Genomic DNA, 23,432 nt, shown 5'->3' on the forward strand with positions numbered 1-23,432 from the left:
GATCGTCTCTGGTAGTTTTTGCTGATAGTTATCAATAATGAATAATAAAGGGGCATTAAAAAAACAAACCAATTATGGAACAATCTGCTTGTAAGTAGCTTCCGGAAGAGATTTAGAAAAAAATTATCGGTCATCTGCCCAGCTACATAATGACCATTACCCGACCTATTTGAAAATAAAGCCAAAATATTTCTAGACCCTCATGACCATGTGACAAATCATGTAGCAAGATACCATCATATATCACTCAGCATTAGGGATGTAAGGAGGCATAGTTTTTCTTTCTTCCCTGCATTCGTCACACACAGCAGTGTTTCCGTTCTGCTGCAGTTTGTCTTCTGTCGGAAACTATGTTACACTTCTCACTGCGATGAAATCTTTTAACTTACATAAATTATGTTGCCATTACATTATTCCACCCCATTCATTTCAACGCTAAGGAAATGCAATGCAGATTATCATTTGCAGAGTGAAACCAACAACAGCCAATGCCAATCATATTTGCTGGACATGAGGTGAATAAATGAACAGTGGCAATTTCTGCTTCCATTTTTGTTTTCATAAGACTTCTCCTTAAACCAGCATAAACTACTAGACAAAGAGCTGCTTCCAATCTGGGCTCATTAGTGAGTGCACTTGTATCATGAAACATGTAACTGTGAACATGTTTATATTAGATTATAGTCAAGTCTGTGTCTGTATCTAAATGTATTTTATTAATTTGATGTATTTATATCCTGCCTTTTATAATAAAGTCTTCACAAGGTATCATACAGTAATTAACAAATTACCGTAAGCGAAGTATTAATTCTTATTAATAAGTTGAGCAATTAAGTATTGATTTCTAAAGCACTCCAAAGCAAGTATACTTTTTAAAAAGTACATTTAAAAGCATATTGGATCAATTGGATGCACAACTAAAAGTATTGTGTGACACCACCACCACCATCACAACAACAACAACACCCTGCCCATCTGACTGGGTTGCCCGGATACTGGTGGCTTCCAGCATATACAGGTGAAACTAGGAAAATTTGAATATCGTCGAAAAGTACATTTATTTCAGTACTGCAACTTATTATTTTTTATTTTTCTTTTAATTTTTACAAATGCTTTCTTTTGGAAATTCCACAGTAGTAAAACAAATAGTTACAATAATACAAAAATAAACATTGCTATTACATTTCATTAATTACATTCCATTTATAACTGACCTGCCTAATGACAAATAATTACAATTACAACAAGGCTTGACATATCTTGCTTTGCATGTCATGCATCTATCTCATATATTGGTTTCACCTTTTAAGTTGCATTACTGAAATAAATGCACTTTTCAACGATATTCTAATTTTCCGAGTTTCACCTGTATAAAAACATAATAAAACTAATGTTTTAACATAAAAACTTCCCTATACAAGGCTGCATTCAGATGTCTTTAAAAAGCTTTATAGTTACTTGTCTCCTTGGTTTGGGAGTCGCATAACTCCACACCCTCCAACATTTCTCTGATGAAAATAGGGACGTCCTAAGGAAAAGTAGGACATTCTGAGATCAAATAAGAAACTGGGACGGTTTCTGTAAATCTGTGAGTGTCCCTGGAAAATAGGGACACTTGGAGTGTTGGGGGGGGGAGGCTTAGTGAACTTTGGTTGCTTGCTGCCTTGTCATTGGATTATTAAGAATAATTTTAGAGAATCTAATTTCTTTCTTTAAAGCATTTGCATTCTGCATTGCTTTTCAAGCAACCAAGGCAGCTTATCAAGTAATAAAAACAAACCAACAATAAAAAAAATCAATCACTGAAAAGAAAAAGCAGATAAGGGAAGCACAAAAGGGAGTAATAAGTGAGCAATAAGCAATCATCCGCTAAATGCACGGGCAAATAAGACAGTTTTAATCTGGCGCCTGAAGGATAAAGAACGTTGGTGCCAGGCAAACACCTAACTTCATCAGAAAGTGGGGACTCTGACCGCAGCCTTCTTGAGGCCCCCTCGCCTCAGTCCCCTGCTGTTCAGGGCTTTACAAGTTACAAAACCAACCCTTTGAATCTGGAAACAAGCCAAGAGCCAGCGAAGATATTTTACCACCCATAAAATGGGTTCAGTGTAGTAGATCCCTGTTAGCAACCTGGTCACTGGAATCTGAGCCTACCAAAGTTTCCAAATGTTCTTCAAAGGAAAGTCTATGTGCAAACACCACAGCAATAATTCTTGCATGTTACCAAAGTATGGAAAGTTGTGAGAAGGCTCTAAGATGAGGTGCAGCTGGTAAAGCAGTTGAAGAATGGCGCTGTGTGCCACAGATGCCATTTGTCACACAAAGCCAATATCACTCGCTGTTGACTTAAATATCATTTGGCAAGCCCTACTCATCAGCACTACTTCCATCTTGTCTGGGTTTAGCTTGTTAGCCAACGTATTGTTTCAAGTGAAGGCATCTGTTCAGGACATCCACTGCTACATCTAAATTGTAAGAAAAGCAGCGCTGGGTGTCATTGATATGCCTACACCTAGCTCCAAACTTCTCCTAGAAGTTTACTCCATAGCCACAGATGCCACTGCACAAAGCCAAAGTTCTCCACCACCACTTTATGAGACCTGCGTGTTATATAGGAGTGGAACAGAAGCATAGTATATCTAATTCCCAATCCAAATCATCCCAAATACTAGGACTGATGGTATTGAATGTTGCTGAGAGGTTCAGAAGAATCAACATCACATTTTCTCCTGGTGTAGGTCATCTACTAGGGCAATCTGCTACCTCTTGTCACCCAGAAACACCTGGAACTTAACCACCAGCAGTGGTTAAGACTTTAGCAAGGGAGGAAGAGGTTAATTAGCAGATTCCCCTCCAGCCGAGCAATTTGCGTTTTAGAAAAACAACACAGAAAACCTGTATGTAAAGATGCATGTCAGGTGCAGTTTGGAATGAATGTTGACTTCTATTTTTCACGAAGTGCTTAGCAAGTAAGTTACAATGAACTATCTGTAACCTGTTGGCATTCACACTGGGGACTAACACTCTGCAGACCCTTTGCTACCTAAACAGTTCCACTGGACTGCAGTGTGTGGATGCAATAGTGGTGGGGAGAGTTCTTTCTTTACAACTATCACCATCAAGTATGATCTAAAGTGAGATCTAGCCTGCGTTTGATCACATTTAGAACGTGCCTTTCTCCACTTACATTCTACTAATTATCCCTGCTGCTATTACTCCAAGTTCCCTGGGGTACAAGAAAGCCATTCAAGAGTGTGTGCTTAGAAAAGATCACATCCATTATCTGGTTTATCTCATTTTTCCACAGATCAACCAGGGCTTCAACAGGAACACATGCCAAATCAACTATAAACTCTCCCAAGGCTATGATGAAACAACCAACCTAACCTTTCCCCATCTCCAGAGGAATAGCGAACCTATGGAATAGTATCTGTTTAACAAAGTTGGCACTAATGAACCTATTTCTTCACCAAGTTCTCAGACTGGTCTTTGTTGGCAAGTGTGATGGAAGCTTTATAGATACAGGTTATCGCCTAAATCTCGCATCACGAGAAGAGGTATTTTCATAGCGTGGCCTTGAGCAAGTGATTGCCTGGTCCCTCTCCTGCACCATCAGGGCAGTTTCTGTACCTGCTGTAGAGGGAAGTGAGGGGCAGATGGGGCTAGTCAACCTGAGAAGGTAGCCTATCTAGAAGGAAAACTCTTATCCTAAACCTTTGCTGTCTTGCAGGAGAAGAAAAGGCTAAGGCGTAAACCCTACACAAATCTGCAGTGGAGTCCCTAAAATGGTTGGACGGCATCTTGCATGCCTCCTTCCGGCAACTCCTGCAGCCAAGCTGGTGCCAAACATATTGCTCTGCTTTTCTTTGGACTACATCTGTGAAGCCAAGAGGGGGTTATTGTCTGGGCAGCCCAGGACCTCCATACACATTACCACAGCTTGCACCCTGGGGAGGTTACTGGTGCTGCTAGCACAGCGGTTTGACTTCATCCCTGGAGGTACACTCCATTGTGTCTCGAGGCAGACGAATGCCAACACATAGAGAAGTTGAGGCTTGAGGATCAATGCTTCCTGTGTCGAGTTATAGAAACACAATCGAATTCTAACACCATAGGTTGCCAGGAGAGACTAGACACGTCTCTGGTTTGGTTCCATTTTCAAACCTGTTGTGTGAGAGCTGCCTGCACTGTGCCATCACTAGGTAGAACTGACATTTCATGCATTTTCTGCTGAACGAAAAGGAAAGGAACTCCCAGAGTTGTGAGATAAACTTTATTTTGGATATTATAGTCTGAACCACATTTGTAAGATATTGCAATTTGTACATTATAGCAGCTCTCAATGCTCCCGCTTTCTCTGTTTGCCAAGAGACCTAAATTGCACTTTGAAGACGGATAACATTTTAGAGATTTCTATTGCCCTGAAGCTTTAACAAAGGCATGAGAGTTGCTGGTGTATTCAATAGAGACAAATTACCATTGTTACTATGTTAAGTAGCAGGAACAAACGTCACAACACTGAAAAGTCAAGCGAGACTCAATACTGGGTCACTTCAGCCAGATACTGAAAATGAAATTTCAGTGGAATATACTGGAAATAAAAGCAGTTGGGGCATGATCCAGTCCACTGCAGATCCAGCAAGCAGTTTTGCCCCTTCCCCCACTTACCCATGTAGGATGAGCAAGGGACCACACTTCTCTACTGCCATACAGCCTTGCCTCCCTCCACAGAGCAAGTAGTTTATGTTCTGGAGCACAAGTAATTTATAGTGAAGTGATGGGGGAAGCAGGGCTGAAAGAGGATGGGGAGACAGGTACATGGACCTAAGAAGGCACCCACTTACTCTAACCAGGGGAGAGCAAGAAAACAAAGCTCAAGCAAGGGTTGCCAGCATGCCTGCAAGTACCTCCTATGGTTCCCATGGAAGGTCTCAGTAAATAATCCCTTTAAAAATCCAATGCACAATAGATACTTTGCTCAATTGCTGCTTGCACTGAGCCCCCAGTCTAAAGACATGCCCACATTTCCATGGATGCCAGGACTGGACATTCTGAACAGAGAGAAAGTGCAAAGAGCTTCTCTCCTTGAATACGTAAGAGGCTGAGGTTTCTTTCCCCATTGATGGCAGGGCTGTGTGCACTGATGTGGGCCACGCCCACACCATTTTGTGGCCCTGTCTCTTTTTCTGTTCTTTTAGATGTGGCAGCCATTATATATTCTGCCATGCCCCAAGGTAGCCATTTTGTGTAATTTAAACACCTCCGGAGCAGTCATCTTGTGACTGGTGCTCACAGAAGTTTTTCAAAATTTCACAAGTATGCCCTGGCCTAAAAAGGTTGGTGACCAATCCCACTGCACATGGGTACTGGGCCTATTGTGGACTGGGTTGCGGACTTGAAATCTTACAATAAATAAAGAGAAGTGTGGTCCCTTGGATACAATGGATAAAATTGCTGAACTTTATTTTTGTAACTTGCTATGTTGTATAAGTAAGCCTGATTTGGCAACTGAACTAGAATGGAGAACAGTGTTGTGAAATACAAACTGGCTTATGAGAAAGCATTTACAAATGAAGTTTAAGACTTCCCATGATTTTCCACTCAGGACTTGCTTACCCTAAGGAATGTTGTAAAAACATTTGCACTGTTGCGAAAGCTTTCAGCTTATATGGATACTAAGCCTGTTCCAAGGTCTGGATTCCCACAACACTTCAGGTGCCTGGATCCAATACATATTCTGTGCCAGTATTACACTGCCAAACCCAATATTTATTTGGTGTTTTTTCTTGTTTTTTATTTTTTAAAAACCCAATAAGCTTTTATTGTAACCCTTTCACATTCTTTGCCTTGTTTTTCAGAAGACATGCTTTCAAAGTTATTTGTACAGCTACAACCAGATACAAACATTTTAAAAAGGCTACAAGCAAATCCTTTTTTGCCTTCAGTAAAGAGCTGGAATAATAATAAACACCATCACCACTGCAGAATGAACTGGCAGGCCTTTGCAAATCATACCTCAATGTTTGAGACCAAGTCTACCAGTAAATGTACATAGAAACAGAGCCTATGCTGGTGGGCAGTACAGGGACCCCTTCACTGGCCACAAATAAGAAGGAACTCATACCTGGATGAGAAAAACATGAAACATGCTAAAATCCACAGAGGCATTGTCAGTCATCACTGGTTGATGTGGTAGAACATTCACAGAAAGATGGATTGTGCCTTTGTTCTCCAAACCCCCCACCCCACACACATAAATGGCAGGAAACTTTGGCAACCACAACATTGTCTATTTTTCTTGGGGAGTAGGAGAGAAACAAGATGCAATACTGACTGCATCTTTCACAGCCACCAAACAGCTGCACAGGGAAGTTGTTGCAGTTAGCTTGCTACCTCTGCCAAAAATTTAAGCCAGCCAACAAGGCAGTGGTGACACATATGGGGGTGTGAATTATGAATGTGTGCCTAGAAATGGACAACACACCACCGCAGCACAAAAGAACAGCAGTTTACACCACACAAATCTTTACATCTGGAATTATTACATTATGGATAAATGTCTGGTGCTACAGAACGTACAGAAACACATGTGGAGGGATGCTTGGTAGCCACACATGGAAAAAAAAATCTTGGCTCTGCAGCTCAGGGCAGACACTTCATTGCTCCGAGGAAACTCTGGTGGGTAAAATCTTAGTAAGCCTGCATGCAAATTCCTATGAAAGCCTAGAAGGCTCATATAATACCAGACAGAAAAGTTGTGCGTTACTGTGATGAATACAGAAGCCCAGCCTAGCCCTGAGGTGTTAAATGTCTCATGAGTCACAACAAAGGGGCAGAAAGGGTTAAGTGCAGAGGATACAATTTAGCATCACTGCCAAGTTTTGTTTTGCATGTCTAAAGAAATGGACATGCATATACACATGGCCCTGAACACCACCCAAGAGTAGAGGGTCCAGATTGGGGGGCAACTCTGAAGCCAGAAATAGCATTTCATTTGCTAGTCTAGGGGCAATGGGCGCCTTCCTCTTAAAATAAAAAAAATATTGGAAGGCAATAGGTCCCTAGAATCTCCAAGCTGCCTTTGTTTTCCTTATGGGCACTGGGAAGAGAACCAGCAACCCCTGCTCCTTTCACAGGCAGGCCAACATTGCATAGAACAGCGAGTGAAAGTAGGCAGAAAGGGGTGAGCACTGGGAAGAAGCTTGCGGTGGTCAGTGCTTCCTCTTTGGCATGAAACAATGTCCAGTTTCCCTTCTCATGGAATTACAAGTCAGGAGCAATGCCAGATGTATGATGTTATGGCGGACCAAGTAACAGAAGGAGCAGCGTGAAGGTCAAAGTGAGTGAAGAAAGATGCGCTCCAGAATATACAGAGTTAGGAAATGATCTTCCGTCTTGCATGAGGACCTCTGGCTGCATCTTATTTTTCTCAGTTTCCTAAAAAGGCAGAGAGAGAGAGAGAACTCATGACTGGATACATCTGCTGTTGGTCACAACGTCTCACTTGAATCCCTCCTTTCCCTGCCAGCACCATTTCCACTTGCACCGTGTCCCCTGCTCTACTTGGAAAACCTGAGGACATACCCGGGGACAAAGGCGCCAGCTTCTTTGCTCAACTTTCTCTCACAATAGAACACACTTAACTAAAGCAACCTTGTTATGCCAACCACTTGCTTTATAGGCGCATAACAGCATACCTGATTCCACTTACGCTACAGATCAGGAATGGGAAACCCGTGGTCCTCCAGTTGTTGCTGGACTGCAGCTGCATCATCCCTCACTACTGGACCGATGGGAGCTTGGAGACCAGCAACTTCTGTGGGGCCACAGGTTCCCTATATCCCTGCTACAGATTCAGAAGAAGCTGGCTTTGCATCAAACAGGAGGAACGGTTCGTACCCAGCGCATTTCTGAAGTGAAAACTGTGCCATCTGTGCTGGTGGCATCTCCCTGGAAATTTAGGGAAGGTGTGAACTGCAGCTGCTCCTGAACCTCCATATTCCTCTGGTTTAAGATCATCTGAGACTGGATTGCACTTCCTGTAAAGCAGAGAACACGCAGGAGATTGTGTGAGGACCTGAATGCATGTATACAGTCAGGTTACACATTCTGGGTCCCAGAGTTTTTGAGAACCAGGTGTAACTAACAGGATAAAGAAGTAAAATAAAAAAATTCCTTCAGTAGCACCTTAAAGACCAACTAAGTTTTTATTTTGGTATCTGAAGAAGTGTGCATGCACACGAAAGCTCATACCAAAATAAAAACTTAGTTGGTCTTTAAGGTGCTACTGAAGGAATTTTTTTATTTTACTTCGACCCAGACCAACACGGCTACCTACCTGTAACCAGGATAAAGAAGTGTGCATGCACATGAAAGCTCATACCAATGACAAACTTAGCTGGTCTCTAAGGTGCTACTGGAAGGAATTTTATTTTTTTCGACTACGTCAGACCAACACGGGTACCTACCTGTAACTAGGATAAATTATTGTAAATTAATGCATTGGTGCCTGGAAATGGCCTGAGAGGGAGCCGGCAGACCTTTTCTGCTCAGCTTTGGCTATGCATGCATCTACTGTGGGGGTAGAGAACATCAGACCCAGGGCCACCCTTCCAACCCCCATGAATCACCCTAAGCCATGCCCCCTTCCCAGGCCATACTCTCAACAGCCCTGCTCTGTGCACTTGAGTGCTTTTCTCTGACTCAAATATGTCCTTGAACTGCACCATCACCTCTTGCTTGCCTGAATGACAGAGAGAAGTGTTTGCATGGCTCGAATACAGCCTGCTGAACCATGTTAGGAGCCACATTTATTAATCCACTCATTTTTGCCTCTGGCCCCACCCACTTATTGTTATGTGTGCCCCCGCTCCCCGAAGGTTGCCCACAAGGGAATATGGCTCGAGCAAGAAAATATTGCACACTCCTTGTGTACAGTTTGATTGATTTTTGTGAATCAAACATTTTTTTCGATTGATTTTTGATTGCTGAAGCATTTGGCAATTAACACACTGCAAGTCTACTCCGGAATTTGTGACTGTGCTTTAGGCGTCATGATTTAGCTGAGCTGCTGTTTCCATGCTGTAGGGGAGCACAGACCAGCCAATGTCTGCAGGGGCATGGCTTAACTCCCTTCCAAAGGGGAGAAGCATGTTTGGTCAAAGAAGTGCCCAAATCTTAAACTGGGGGGGGGGGGCATGAAAAACTTTTCCATAAATATAATCAAACAGATAAAAAGCTGAGGCATTAAATGTTTAACAAGCAAACTTTGGTTCTGTTTTACGGTAATAAAATATTTAAATCTTAGCAAGACCAAACATTTTAAGAGATGCGTTAACAATAACAGATAGAGAGGAGGACTTGGACAAAGTTAGGGCCAATATCAGATTTTATGCTCAAGCAGTAGGATCAATGAGCTGATGTAAAGTCCAGTGAACTAGTTAGAACAAAAGAATTTGTGAATGCCGGAGTGATTAATTAACAGGGGTGGGGAGCCTCTGGTCTTCCAGATGCTGTTGGATTCCAACATGGTCAATAGTCAGGAGTTATAGAAGCTGTAGCCCAGTAACAACTTGGAGGGCTACAAGTTTCCAATCCCTTGCTTAACGAGCAACAAGAGCCCTAGAAGTACCCTAAGGGATCAGAAAACAGGACCTTTGTTTCCAAAAGAGATTGACTAGATGCCTCTGATAAATTTGTATGCAGGCATGAAGCCAGTAGCTAGATGGGAAGGGGTAACTATTGCTAGACTCCAACTCCCAGCAAGATGTCTCTGTAGCCAACTTCTGACATACAACCTCTAATATTATGGATGTTTCTGAACAACAAACAAGTTGACAGATCTTTCTCTTATGAATTTCTCTGATTCTTTATAAAACGCATTATCTCGAGCGCCTTCAATGAAAAGGTGGATTTAAGTGTAATATATGCATAAAATCCAGTGGCAGTGAATTCTCTGGATAGAAAAGTACTTCGTTTTGCCTGTCCTGAATCTGCTGCCTAATTAATTTAATCAGGGAAAAGTTGACTTCTAGTATTAATATGAAAAGGAGATAACAATGAATACGGCTAGATGGACTAAGTGTTTGGCATATGTTTGGATGACTTACTGAGGCATCTGTTGCTGGCAAAGGAGCTGAGGACTTGCTCACAATCCTCCTTCTGGTTGCCACTATCCTTGCAGGAGCACCACAGTGTGACGTCAGTACTGGAATTGCTGGCATAATTGGGGGTCATAGGTGTACCTATTTCAAGACCGAAAAGACAAGAGTCAGAATTTGCCCATATGGAATACCAATGAGTCAAAAGATATAGACCCACCAGTCTAGACATGCTTTCCAATCTGCTCAATTCAACATCCTGACAATCTCAACCTCCTTCTAAGGATTTCCGATGAGAAGTCGCTCTGTGCTCCAGATTGGCGGAAGGGCAAGGTTTAAAAATATATCTAATTTTAAAAATTGTAATTAACTGAAGCACAACTGCACTGTTGCCATGGTCAGCCAAATGCTTCATAGGCAGGGCATGAAGGGGATAGTGATCCTGTTTCTGGCATCAGCACCTCAAAATCAGAGGTGTACTGCTTCTAGACGTGGATACTCCATTTTGTTACCATGGCTAATAACCACCTAACGTAAGAAACTGATGGTTAATGTTCCTCCTCCAACTTCAGAGTGAACGTGGAAGTGGAATAGTATTCAGCTGTAAGGGGAAGGAAGATGGACTAAGTCTTCAGAAGAGGGGTTTTCCTACAGCTCAAAGAAGCTTATGCTCCTTTCTCACTCTCTGTTCCATAGACCGGGAAGGCAGGACCTTACATTGCCCCCCCCAAGGTATGTCTAATGGCATAACCCTCATCAAGCTCCCAGTGAATTCCTCTGGGCCCAGCACATACCAACCATCCCCATGTAAGCCTCCAGGCATGCAGCATGGTTATGCGGAGAGCAGCCATCTGAAGATGTGCCTGAAGGCTTGCATTGCTCTTGGAAGTCTGCCAGCCGGGATCTGGTGAAAGATAACAACTATCAGAATGAGGGCTTTCTTTACCACCACAGAGATTGCTTTATTCATTTGTCCTGTAGTTTATAAACCAAAGCCACTTTTTATGCAAAGCCAAGCAAGATAATAGATCTTCATCTTAAAAGTAATAGCTACATTAGGAATGGGCAACTGATGGCTCATGGCTTACGTGGCCCCTGAAGCAGTGTTTTCTGGCAACTGGTGGTTTAACCAAAAATACTTTATAGAACAGACATGTTAGTGCTACATCTCTCACATGTTTAATGTAATATACAAATGTACAAGGGGAGCGGGTGGTGCTGTGGTCTAAACTACCGAGCCTCTTGAGTCTGCTAATCGGTGGTTCGAATCCGCGCAACAGGGTGAGCTCCTGTTGCTCTGTCCCAACTTCTGCCAACCTAGCAATTCGAAAGCCCACCACTGTAAGTAGATAAATAGGTACTGCTGTGGCGGGAAGGGAAACGGTTTAGTCACACTGGCCACATGACCTGGAAAGCTGTCTGTGGACAAACACCGGCTCCCTCGGCCTGAAGCGAGATGAGCGCGGCACCCCATAGTTGCCCTTGCCTGGACGTAACTGTCCAGGGGTCCTTTACCTTTTATAAACATACATATTGAGCATATGCTCTCCTTAAGAGCAAAGTCCTTCTTACTAGATGGTCTCCAATTTTATTATGAAACTGACCACCTCTGGCCCACAGACATCTGTCTGGAGAATGAAGTGGCTCTCAAGTATGTAGAAATTGTCCATCCCAGATTTAGGTGATGCTTCTCCTGATCCACTGTTTAAAACTGCATTTTAAAATTAAAATGTGTGTAGACTGGGACTATCTACCGGTAAATAGTTAGGCATTATGGAAACATATCGTTTTATTTCCTTCTTTTACTATATCAAGTGTACAATCCGCCTTAGGATCCAGTTACTTGTGCCTCATACAACTAAAAGCTTACTATGGCAGCCACCCCAACGCCCTTGGTGCCAGACCTACTTGCAGATATTGTCCTTCAGACAGGAGTCCAACAGGACGAGGCAGTTTGGCTTGCTGCTGCTGCTGCTGCTCTGGAAAGAGCACTCCGGGACAATGGTATTCCAGCGCCGCTCACCACAGACCTCGTCTTGACAAGGGCAGAAGAGGAGGCTCTTGGTGAAATCTGCGCTGATCCTCTCAAAGAAGTGTCTCAGGTGCCGGTGGCATCTGCGCCGATCACAGGTGGTCTCTGTGCTGCAGGTCTGGGCATAGAGTGAGCGCAGACGCATGCACTTGTGGTTCAAGTGGCAAACATTTGTGGCATGCAGGCAGGGATTTGTCCTATCCATAGCTATATGGGAGCCAACAAAAGTCACAGAAAGAGAAAAATATATAGTGGGTTCAAGAGATTATTTCCATGAAGATGTGGATAAAACACGAAGAAAAGGTAGCTGAAGCAATTTCCAACATCACTTTGCAATTCAGAAATGCATTCATTTACACCTGCTTTCTTTTCCTTCATAGTTTGCCCTGTGTGAAGCTTAAGATTGTAGACTCCTTAGAGTAGGCACCTGTCCTTCTGAAAAGGACCATGCACACTGGTGCTGCTGTCTTGGGTATCCACCCAGGTGCAGCATCAGAGCAGACCTGAAGGTTGGGGGAAGCAATCACATGGAGAACTTCACTTGGGAAGATTTTATACTAGGCCAGAGTTTGGGTGGGTGGTGCACTCCTATTCTCTGTGTATACACATCAAAAGGTGTGATACCTTCTACCTTCCCAATGAGTTTTCTTTTGACTGCTACTGCTGTTACCTCTCAGAAGATTCCTCTCAGACTAAAACTTTATTTCTGTGAAAAATTTACTTCGCAGGACTACTTTCTCTTTCAGTCTTAATCTTTTTGCTTTCTGTTACGTTATAATAACAGTTATTTCTGCCTTTCACATTTGAGTTTGTGTTTTATTTTTGGTCTACAGTTACCCATGCTGATATCCCTCACCTCTAGTCCATATGTTTTCCCTGGCATCCTAGAATAAGTCTGCTTGAAGCTGCCTTTAAATTGCTTATAAAACATTTCCTATCTCCCTAAAAAAACTCAGCTGTAGTATGTAGGTCCTGAGGAAAAGAAAAGACAACCAAATGTTAGTATAGCTGCTACCTGAAATCCTAGTTGACAGTTTGTTGTAATTGGTCTTTGAAGAGTCTTCATTGTCTGTATCTTCATAGGGTGACACCTCCAAATGAAAGTAATCTGTGCAAAATAAATCTATTTACTTAGGAGTCACACTATAACCGTGTTCTATGTGTAATGCATAAGACAGAAAATCACAAAATACAAACTCTAAAAAAAACCAGTAACCAAGGCAGCAGAATGCAACTCTAAACATATCCATTTACATAAAAGCACAAGAGCAATACAAAACTAAAACACATGCCAATCTAGCACAGATTAAAATTCTTTCAGCACTAAATTAAAAACAATGATACAGCATTAAAAAATAATTTCATAAAAAACTGGGCGAATTGAAAACTATTTGCCTGGTACCAACATTTATTAATGTAGGTGCAAGGAAAACCAATAAAAATAATTGGCAAAAAAGGGGGAAAGCCCCAAGGGAGAGCATGCCCTGTTTAGGGAAGTTTTTAATGTTTGAAGTTTTATTCTGTTTTTAATGTTCTGTTGAAAGCCGTCCAAACTGGCTGGGGAAACCTGGCGGGGTAGAAATAATAAATTGTTGTTGTTGTTGTTGTGCCATAATGGAGAGGCCACAACAGAGAAGGCCCTCCACCTTCAGCGTGAGAGAGCACTTGCAAGCAGCTGCATGTGGAAAATAAGTCTATTTACATGTTCCCAGTTGGCTCCTTAATGCGGGGGCCGGGGCACATAAAACTAAGCAGGAAATGCTTAAGATTTTAATTAACAGAAAGAGAAGAATCACACCTTAATATACTATTCAGTCTAAAAAACAATTATGAGGGATCTTTTTTTCATTTTGACGTCTATTTTAGAATATTGTCAATGTAAACATTTTAATATATATGTTTTTATTCTTTTTGTAAACCATCATGGAAAATAAAATTTCAAGGTAGCAAAAATTAAGCAATGGGTTTCCAATAGCTTTCTATTGTTTGGGGGGAGCCACAGCAGAAGATTCCAAAATCAACCCCCAGGATCTCTGGTTAAAAAGAATTTCAAGAAACAAGGCTAGATATAGGAAGACTGAGACCCTGGGGAGGTGCTTTCTAGTCAGCCAGACAATGCTAGTCTGGACTTGATGAAAAGATTTTTGTTTTGTTTTTGCAATCAGGTCCAAGGGTCTTCTCCCAGATATTCAGGTATTGCTCTGGAGTGGGGCGCACAATTCTTATCCTCCCGCCACCAGTGAAAATACAAAATGAAGAATGAGCAAAGCCTCTATCTCACCAAAAGTGAAATGAACAGTCCAGTAGATGCGCAGGCACAGCTGTTCCAGCTTTCGTGTACGCCGGTGACACTTGCAGTCCTGAAAATAACTGTTTCTTACAAATGTTTCTGCCGCCAAGCATCTGTTCCTGGCTTCTTGGTCAGGGAGGAAACCGCTCTTGGAAAAAGAGTGGGAACAGTTTTGCAAGGTCTGATAAGTGGCACTGCAGGCAGGCTCAGCCAAGCAAAGGGTCTCTGCTGTTATACAGGTGTGCGGCTGATCAAGAGCGAGAACAAGGAGGCCTCCTGTACAAGTGGAGAGAGTGTGTGTTAGCATTTCATAAATTCACACACTGCGGCCACTTTCTCATCCCTTCAAGGGCACAATCATTAAGCTCCTGTTTTTGCTGAATTAAGCAATCTGGAATGTTTATACTGCCACAATCACTAATGTGGTTTCTCGAAATCATTTAACATGGACACAGGTGTATGCTTTACCTATCCTGTTGTTCATATGATCAAGGGGGGGGGGGAGATGTGTGGGATTCAAGTAACAAGTCCTACTGGAGGAAGCAAACACAAGGATTCCAGTTAGTGCAACAGGACTTCCCTCACTGTTCCCACCCCACCAAATTGGCTTTATTTGGGGGGGGGGGTTCAGTCAGAGCCATAAATATGGGGGGGGGAGCCATTTTCTTGCCCTGGGTTAAGCCTCCAGAGGGCTACCACTGAGGCTGCCACCCAGTGTGTGTGTGTCTGTGTTTGTGCGCGCGCACACACACACACACACACACACACAAAAAAAATGCAGGGGTGTGTGTATGCCAAACTGGGTCTTTGACCCATTGTCCGTGGTATGGGAGAAGCTCCAGAACAGTGTAAAGCAGGAAGAGAAAGGGTATTGTTCCGTCTGAAAAGCTGAAATCTTGTTCTGACAAAACAAATGCCATAGTGCTATGCTATTGCTATAGTATGGTTTTTATTTTGATATTCTAACAGATGTGTATGAGAGTTCTTTTTACAAATCTACATTTATCTACCTCTTGCTGTTGGTAATTGATAATTGCTAGCATGAAAAGGTCACCATTCCTTGCATTAAATGCTTTTTAGAAGAAAGGAAGATCTCCACACTTTAATCCATTCTTCTGACAAAAAAATCAAGAGTTTCTAAAGCCTTTTTTAAAAGCAGCAGTGTCCAGTTGGGCAGGATTATACTTTAGTGTTGCATTTTGGTGGAAATCTGCATTTTGGTGAAATAGATGGGCCCAGTCTTTAAGAGCAGTGCTGTTAGAACCTCCAGTCCACTTCAGCAATTTGGCACCTGCTCCAGACTCATGTCCTGGTACTTAAGTGACAGGAATGACAGCTACAGACAGACTTCCTGGTATCACGTTTGGCATCTTACTATAACCACTAATAAATGGACTCATTTCAGGTCCAACCAGTTACTGCAGTGGTTTCTGTATTTGAATGTGAGCCAAATGGAGAACAGAGCAGACTGAACCATGCTTGAAGGGCAGACGTTCTTGTCCTTGAAAAATGACAGTTGCAGAAATGAAACGCTCCTCAAATTTCTATCACATACAAGAGGGGTGGGGAACCTCAGGCCCAGGGTCCAAATGTGGCCCACTAGATCTATCTGGTCCTTGGGGCTCCCTTGAGGTCTGAACTCCTCTAGCTTGGCCTTCTCTCTCACCAGCCTTGCTCGGTGCCCTCCTCAAGTGCTTTTGTATGGCTGGAATGTGTCCTTGGATTGTGATAAAGCTTCTCCCTTGCCTGGATGGAAAATGGAAAAATATGTGCGCATGAGGGCCTGTAGAAACCTCTTGCATGTGTGTGGCTGGGAATGGAGCTTTCGGTAGAAAATTAAGAGCCCCATCCACTTTTGTCTCCGGCTTTCCCCACCCCTCTCAGGTGGCCTCCGTAAGGTCATGAGGGAATGTGGCCCTCACACTGAAAAGGTTCCTCACCCCAACATAGAAATATGGCCCCATTCTAAAACACTCATATTCCTGTCCACCATCTCTCATTTCCCCCAGTGTGCTTTTGATTTACTTTTAGTGTTTCTCTTTGCATATTGATTTTCAATTTTTATTATGGCTTGGTTAACATCTATTGAATCCCAAGCATTCTTACTACACACTTAACAATAGACTTTATGAAATTCGGACAGATCACTTCCACAGCATACACTTAAAGCACATGGGCCTCCCACAAAAAATTGTGAGAATTGTGACTCTGTGAGCGGTAGATAACAGTTTCCAGGATTTTTTAGAGAGTCATGTGCTTTAGATGTATTTAAAATGTATGGCAAGGATTTGACTATAGAGTGTCCCACAGAAATATGCAGGGGAAAGGGGGCAACTGTCTTACAAAGTATAGCTGCTGCAACCATCTTCCATGTCTCTCCCCACCACCACCCCTCAGATGGCAGGAGGAGCACAACCATTTGCAGGGATACTGCAATCATCTGTGTGGGGAAGGGAGCTGTCTAATCAGGGCAATCACAGCCCACAATCCGACAAGTAACCAGGTGGATGGAAGTGTTGTGCCAGTGATAGGCTTTCCCCTGGGTGTGGGGGAGAGCACTACCAACCACCAACCTTGCCCTACCAAGGGAGGAAGTCTGTCCAATGCCTCCTAAACCTTGGGAATGGGAGTACAGCCAACAGGAGTACGGCCCACTACAGAAACAGAAGCTGGCTGCAAATGAGATATGCACCAGGGAGGAGATGCAGAAGCAGAGGAAGGGAAGTAGGACCAGGATGGATGACAGGCTGCCTAGGGCAACAAGAGAAATAACAAGCAACAAGGGGTCAGGCAACAGGTCCTCTGTGCTCAGCGTGCCCAACAAGGACTGCAAAGGAGCTTCCAACACCTGCTGCTGGTGCACAACCAGTTTTAGCTGTAGCACTCTCTGAAGCTGAAGTGGGACAGTTGTTCCACTGCAGGGTTGGCTGCTGACCAGTCATCTGGTGCCCAAGGCCCACAGCTGCCCCAATGAACCTTTGCCGTCTGGCAGTAAGTGTAATGTCTTGGATCTGACAATGCTTGGCTTAGCTCCTCTGCTGCTGTCTGGAATTTCAGGGTGCCACTTGCAGAAGCAAGGATGCAAGGAGGTAATGAGGGCCAGCACAGATCACCCTTTCTGGATCAATAAGCCCAAGGGAACAGCTCAAAGGCAGGTAAGCAGATGAACTAGGGGTTTAAAGCACAAAAAAGAAACTGAGTAGTTTTTCTAGAGAAAATAATAAGCTTCTCCATTTTTACATGGTGGTTAAAATGTTACATGCTGCTAACTACCATACTGCTTGGCAGGGGGTTGGCCTGGATGGCCCTTGTGGTCTCTTCCAACTCTATGATTCTATACTGTTTACCAATGCCCTGTGAGATGCAAAAGGGAGAAGGAAGGGATATAGGGTCATTAGCTATGATGTTCTGCATAATTTCAAGAGAGAAGTGAATGCTGACAGATATAATGCCACCAAATGCTGTTTCAACACATACAGAAAGTCAGTGATATAGCAGATGGGTAGTGCTAAACACCACATTTCACCACTAAATTACTCTTTATTACTCAATCAAGAATCAATTACTCTTTATTACTCAATCATCCATGCTGGCTATATACTACCTCCAGGATCAGAGGCAATATCCCTCTGAATACCAGCTAAAGGGGAACATCATCAGGAAAGTGCTGTTGTGTTCATGTGCTACTAGCAGAGTTGCCAGAGACAGCTGGCTGGTAGTTGTGGGAAATGAGATGCTAGACTAGATGTACTTCCAATCTGATCTATCAGGGCTCTTATTATGTTTCTTACCACTTGTGATGGATACTGATTCAACATCTCTCAGTACAGGTGGTCACACATATCTCCCAGGTCATTAAAAGTAGCCAGTGGTACATCTACCTAAAATTAATATAGTCATCATTGTATTATGCTTCTAGATTAAAATTTGTGAACCAATTCGGGGGGGGGGGGGAATCCAAGGAAGGAAATTTGGTTTCCTTGCAAGTGAACTATGCATGTGATTCCATAAAGGCTGACCCTACTCCTGTTTACCAAGTAGTATATTTTTATTTATTTGTTAAATTTCTTTATTGCCCTTCATCTGAGGATCAGAGGGTAGTTTACAATATAAAACACAAAAATGTATAACATAGTAAAACAAAAATAATAAACACCCAGACACACCCACCCACAGTTTAAAAGGCCATGGGTTGTTTAATAAGCCAAAGGCCTGAAAGAAAAGGAATGTTTTTGCCTGGTGTCTAAAGATATGCAAGAAAGCACCAGGTGAGCCTCCCTGGAGAGACCATCTCACAAGCAGGGAGCTGCCACAGAAAGGGCTCACTGTATCCTTTGGAGCTTTCTGTTGAGTAAATGTGCATAGGATGGTAGCCTTAAAACTCTATCTTGCCTTATCCCAAAGGTAAGCGTCCAATTCTACCACACAAACTGAAGATGAATGTTTCAAAAAGAAAAAAAGTATTCATATTAGTTTAGTCTGGAATGAGTCACTTGTGAAATATGTTAATGCAGGGTAGAAAGCAGAATAGTGTTTTCATGTTTGACAAAGCATTTTGACTCACTCCCATGCAATCTGTGCATGCGTTAATGTTGTTAATGCAGGAAAGTGAGCAGATTAGAGCTATTCTAACCAAAGTATGTTTTATATTTTCAGATCACAGATACAGTAAACACAACAGCCCTTTCTGTGGTATTTTCATTCATGATACAAAAAACCCCCACCCCATTGCCAGTATTTCCCTAGTTTACAATGTCCTGTTCCAGGTGACGCAAGGACAGAGCAGCTGAGAGTTAACCATGGACAGTACTGGACTGAGTCTGGTATTAGTTGCATGTTCAAACCCAGGGGCAGCTCAAGAAGCAAGGTCAAAGGCAATCTGAAGTCAAAATGTGAGGCGTGGGGGAGGTCTTGAATTGAACAGCTAGGTAGACAGGGATACGGTCATCAGGGCAATGGAGCAAAATTATGGCTACAGCACTCTGTGTCATGAACTGAATTATTTTTAGTCTGAGCACAGCAGCAGGGTATCTGGGTTGCCTGAGGATTTGGTCTACTCGTGAATACCTTTTTTCACACAACTATCACTTTACTCTGGTGTAGTGCTTGTTCCTCAGGCTTGCACTCCAGTGCCTAAGTAAGCCTGCACCTTTGGGTGGCCGTGCTCCCTAGGACTCAGTGGCTGTCTCACATCCCCTGGCACCTTGCTGCCCAATGGCATGGGCTGCTTTGGAGAGCTCTAGGTCATCCTCGGAAGAGGATTCCACCCACAGCAGCATGACATATAATGCCATGTTAAAATTCACATTAGATGGAATGTGCATTTCATTTTAAAATGGTCCTCCTCATCCTTCCTTCCTGCATTAGCAACCCAAAAAATGTTCATGTTTGATTGGAGTCTTAGACCTTTCTATGTTATATAATTAGACCAAGGAGACATGTAACAGTGCTCTATATCAAACAAATCTGTCTGGGAAGCTCACAGAGCCAGACGGAGATACCGTAGCTGTCCCCTGACAAGTGTGAAACACAATTTAAACCAATATAGCCAATGTAGGATATGCAAATTACATGCATATCATACATATGCATATATTTTTAAAAATATATAAACGTCATGTGAAAAACCCTTCTGTTCGTATTCCGGAATCGGAACATACACAAATCTAATTTCGGGCTAATTTATAAGAACACGACCCCATCGAGCAGGCGAGTTGTACATTGCAAAGTGCTCCTACAGCGCGCTGCGGAGCGGCTCTACCGGTAACTCTATGGTTGAGGAAAGGGTCACAGCCCCTCTCTGGCCGGCAAACAGCTTGGCAGCCACTTGCCGAAAGTTTCTCCGACAGAGAAAGCAGCCTGGCACTCGAAATGGAAATCCGCGATCAAATCTTTATTCCCGCAAATTAGCTACCCCGTAAGCAACAGGCACTTTCTCCCCTACGTTAGCAAGCGGCGGAATGGGGACTGCGCTGTTCCTCCGTAGCCTATTATATGGCCGTACATCCCTCTTTCCTTTCTCTCCCAGCACCCATCAGTAATGATCTGCCTGGCCTGAACACACCCAAAGTGATTAGCAAACAGGGTGGTCAGACAGTCCTCCCCGTCGCTGCCTGCAAATTCGAGATGCCGAGCGCGCGCTGGATCAGAAACCTGGATGACTGTCCAGACACCGCCCCGCTGAGAGAGAGAGACACGCGCAGCTCGATCCTGAGCGGGCTTACATGGAAGCAAAGTCTGCTCAGGTGCTCGCCTCCCAGCAAGACGTGCATAGGATTCCAGACCCTCCTTGCCTTGGGACAGGGGGAAAAAAACCACAGGAAAAAAATGGTCCTATTAGGGACAGCGGGCGCAAAACAAAAGCTAAAAGGCGCGGATGGACACACAACTTCTCTCTTGACCCGCCCCATAGCGCCCGATTCTCTATGCCTGCAACCTCCGAGCCAGTCCCGCACGACGGCGAGGGGCGCCAAGCAAGCCCCACATGAACGGAGATGGGGTCGGGTAGAAAACATACAGCAGATCCAACACCGCCTTTACCCCGCACCGGACCCCTTTCTCAACAGCGTCCGCCCCCCACGACGCCCCATTACCGGTTCGGGAGAGCAGCAGCCCCAGCAGCAAAGGGAGGCCCATGGCGGAGGGAAGCGCAGCAGGCGCAGCACGGCCGGTCACTCCACTCCGAGCCGGTCTTGCGAGGGAAGGACTCACATGCTCCGCTAGTTCAGCGGGGACTGGGCAGCCTCGCGTGGCCACCTGCTGCCAGCCTGCCCTCGTCGTCCCGCCTTCGCGGTGACTCGCCTTCTCAGCTCGCGCGGGGCAGGTGCGCGCGCGGAGCTACAGCGGCAGGCGGGAACTCGCCGCCGGCGCGCGAGGGGAGGGGAGGGGCGCAGGGGTAGCGCCCTGGTGGAGCGCGGCGGGAATGGTCCGCCTCGCTCGCCCTAGGGCGCTTGCTCTCTCTGGGTGGGGTAGCGGTATGGATTGGGAGTTTTTTTTGCCTGGACCGAAACATAGCTGCCAAGTTTTCCCTTTTCTCGCGAGGAAGCCTATTCAGCATAAGGGAAAATCCCTTAAAAAAAGGGATAACTTGGCAGCTATGGACCGAAAACGCCGCCCGGGAAAACGGGCGTGTCGGCTTCGCTTTTGTCGACGCTCAGGCGTTCTTCTGGCGCGCGCACATTTCCTCGCGCCGTGTTGCTCTCGCGCTCCTGAGGGGTGCAAACAAATAAACGAGCTCAAAACCAACACTGTTTGAACTGTTTGCAAATATCGCTCGTGCGGCACGCCATTTTAAAACATAAAGAAAGCATATAAATTTCACCCAGCCTTCCTTCAGCACTTCAGTTTAATCTGAGAGGAGGGAGCAGATCTAGCACACAGCGTTAATGGTCCATCTAGACCACTGTGGTCTAACTATGCAGACTGGCTTCAGCTCTCTGGGGTTTCAGACGGGTCTTGGCCAGTCCTGCCTCTGCTGGAGGTGACAGTGATGATTTTTGCATGTTGAACATGTTCTGGACCAGTACTACTGCTTAAGGCCTCTCTTGAAGCTGGAGAGTTGCAGCCATCTCTCGGACTTTGAACTATCTTTGTGCGGGAGGAGGAGAAACTTAACGAAATGCAGCAGCAAAACGTCAATAAATTATTGGGTCACACAATTGTTGGATACATTACGACCTGGGAACTTTTTTTCTTTTCTTTTTGCCTTACAACAGGGATCAATCTGAGGGACACTGTCCTTTACTTGAATTTCCAAAACGTTTGGGCATCCTTGAGAGGCTGGTGTAGGGATAAAATGATTTTCACTATCAACAGTATTCCACATCAATCTAGTATTGAATCAGATTTTCTATATGCACCAGTGTTCTGAAGTCAAGAATGAGCAGTGAGATAGATAGGCTTAACAATGAAACCCTGTTTATCATGGAGAAATACCAGGTATCTCCAAAAGAATCTCCCAAAACTGAAGGATTGGACAACAGAAAGGAATATGAGGGCATGGGAAGTCCATACAGTACTTTCATTGAAAACAAGCCTTGAGTTTCCATTTGCAGCATCCTGCAGGTGTTATTTCATACAATGTCTGAACAGAAACTTTAAATACTGTCCTATCCTCCTGTCCTTTGACAAGGGCTTGTCCCCCAGTTATGTCACCAAAGTCAGTCCCTGAAGACATCTACTGCCACCACCCACTAAATAGTAGGACTCTCCATTTATATTTTATAAATATATGTACACCAGATGTGGGGTGAGATATAGTTATCTTGGAATCCACCCAGACCAGAATGCAATCATATATTTAGTTAAGGAACATAACATCCAGAACAAGTATATTTCTAGTTTGCTGTCATAACTGACTATCCTTAGTTTCATAAAAGTTATTCTTACTTTCATACATATACTTCATCTCTCTCGTCTGTTCCCGTCTGTCTCTCACAGCCACACTCTTCCCACTTTGTCATTTTCCGAATAACTAGTCACTCACTCTAACTCCACCCAGCTTTCCTTTCCACTCTCCTACTGTCAATCATCTTTCCATTTAGCTCATGACCTTTATTGCCATGTTTCCTTCTGATGTGCAGTACTGTGTTTCGAAAATCCGTTTCCCCCAAGTCCTTGGCAAGGTCAATTAATTTTATCTGATTCGGACAATATCATACATTTTAGGTGCTCTCATATGTCTGGATTGTATCATAGAATCATAGAGTTGGCAGAGACCACAAGGGCCATCCAGTCCAACCTCCTGCCAAGCAGGAAACACCATCAAAACATTCTTGACATATGCCTGTCAAACCTCTGCTTAAAGACCTCCAAAGAAGGAGACTCCACCACACTCCTTGGTAGCAAATTCCACTGCCGAACAGCTCTTACTGTCAGAAAGTTCTTCCTAATGTTTAGGTGGAATCTTCTTTCTTGTAGTTTGAATCCATTGCTCCGCGTCCGCTTCTCTGGAGCAGCAGAAAACAACCTTTCTCCCTCCTCTATATGACATCCTTTTATATATTTGAAC

At 43.9% G+C, this 23,432-nt stretch overlaps 1 protein-coding gene across 1 annotated transcript; it reads right to left on the reverse strand.

The window, feature by feature from the left end:
• Positions 1–4,259: 4,259 nt before the first annotated feature.
• GFRA3 (GDNF family receptor alpha 3) lies at positions 4,260–21,231 on the reverse strand. The gene is made up of 8 exons (XM_035105896.3): positions 21,016–21,231; positions 14,414–14,698; positions 13,148–13,240; positions 12,009–12,339; positions 10,895–11,004; positions 10,110–10,244; positions 7,900–8,039; positions 4,260–7,437 (listed from the first exon to the last, which is right to left on the reverse strand). The coding sequence occupies exons 1-8, from the start codon at positions 21,056–21,058 to the stop codon at positions 7,297–7,299; spliced, it is 1,278 nt and encodes a 425-aa protein (XP_034961787.3). The 5' UTR covers positions 21,059–21,231; the 3' UTR covers positions 4,260–7,296.
• Positions 21,232–23,432: the final 2,201 nt, after the last annotated feature.

The sequence above is a fragment of the Zootoca vivipara genome, chromosome 2 (genome assembly GCF_965207765.1).
Source record: "Zootoca vivipara chromosome 2, rZooViv2.hap1.1, whole genome shotgun sequence".
NCBI lineage: Eukaryota > Metazoa > Chordata > Lepidosauria > Squamata > Lacertidae > Zootoca > Zootoca vivipara.

Bases quoted from the DNA above. Each gene is read 5' to 3' on its own strand.
- GFRA3 (XM_035105896.3), bottom strand. From the start codon at position 21,058: ATGGGCCTCCCTTTGCTGCTGGGGCTGCTGCTCTCCCGAACCG. The intron at 12,340-13,147 runs GTAGCAGCTATA...GCTCCCATATAG, and splicing joins ACTGTCAACTAGGATTTCAG to CTATGGATAGGACAAATCCC. The intron at 11,005-12,008 runs GTAGGTCTGGCA...ATCTTTCACCAG, and splicing joins CTGAAGGACAATATCTGCAA to ATCCCGGCTGGCAGACTTCC.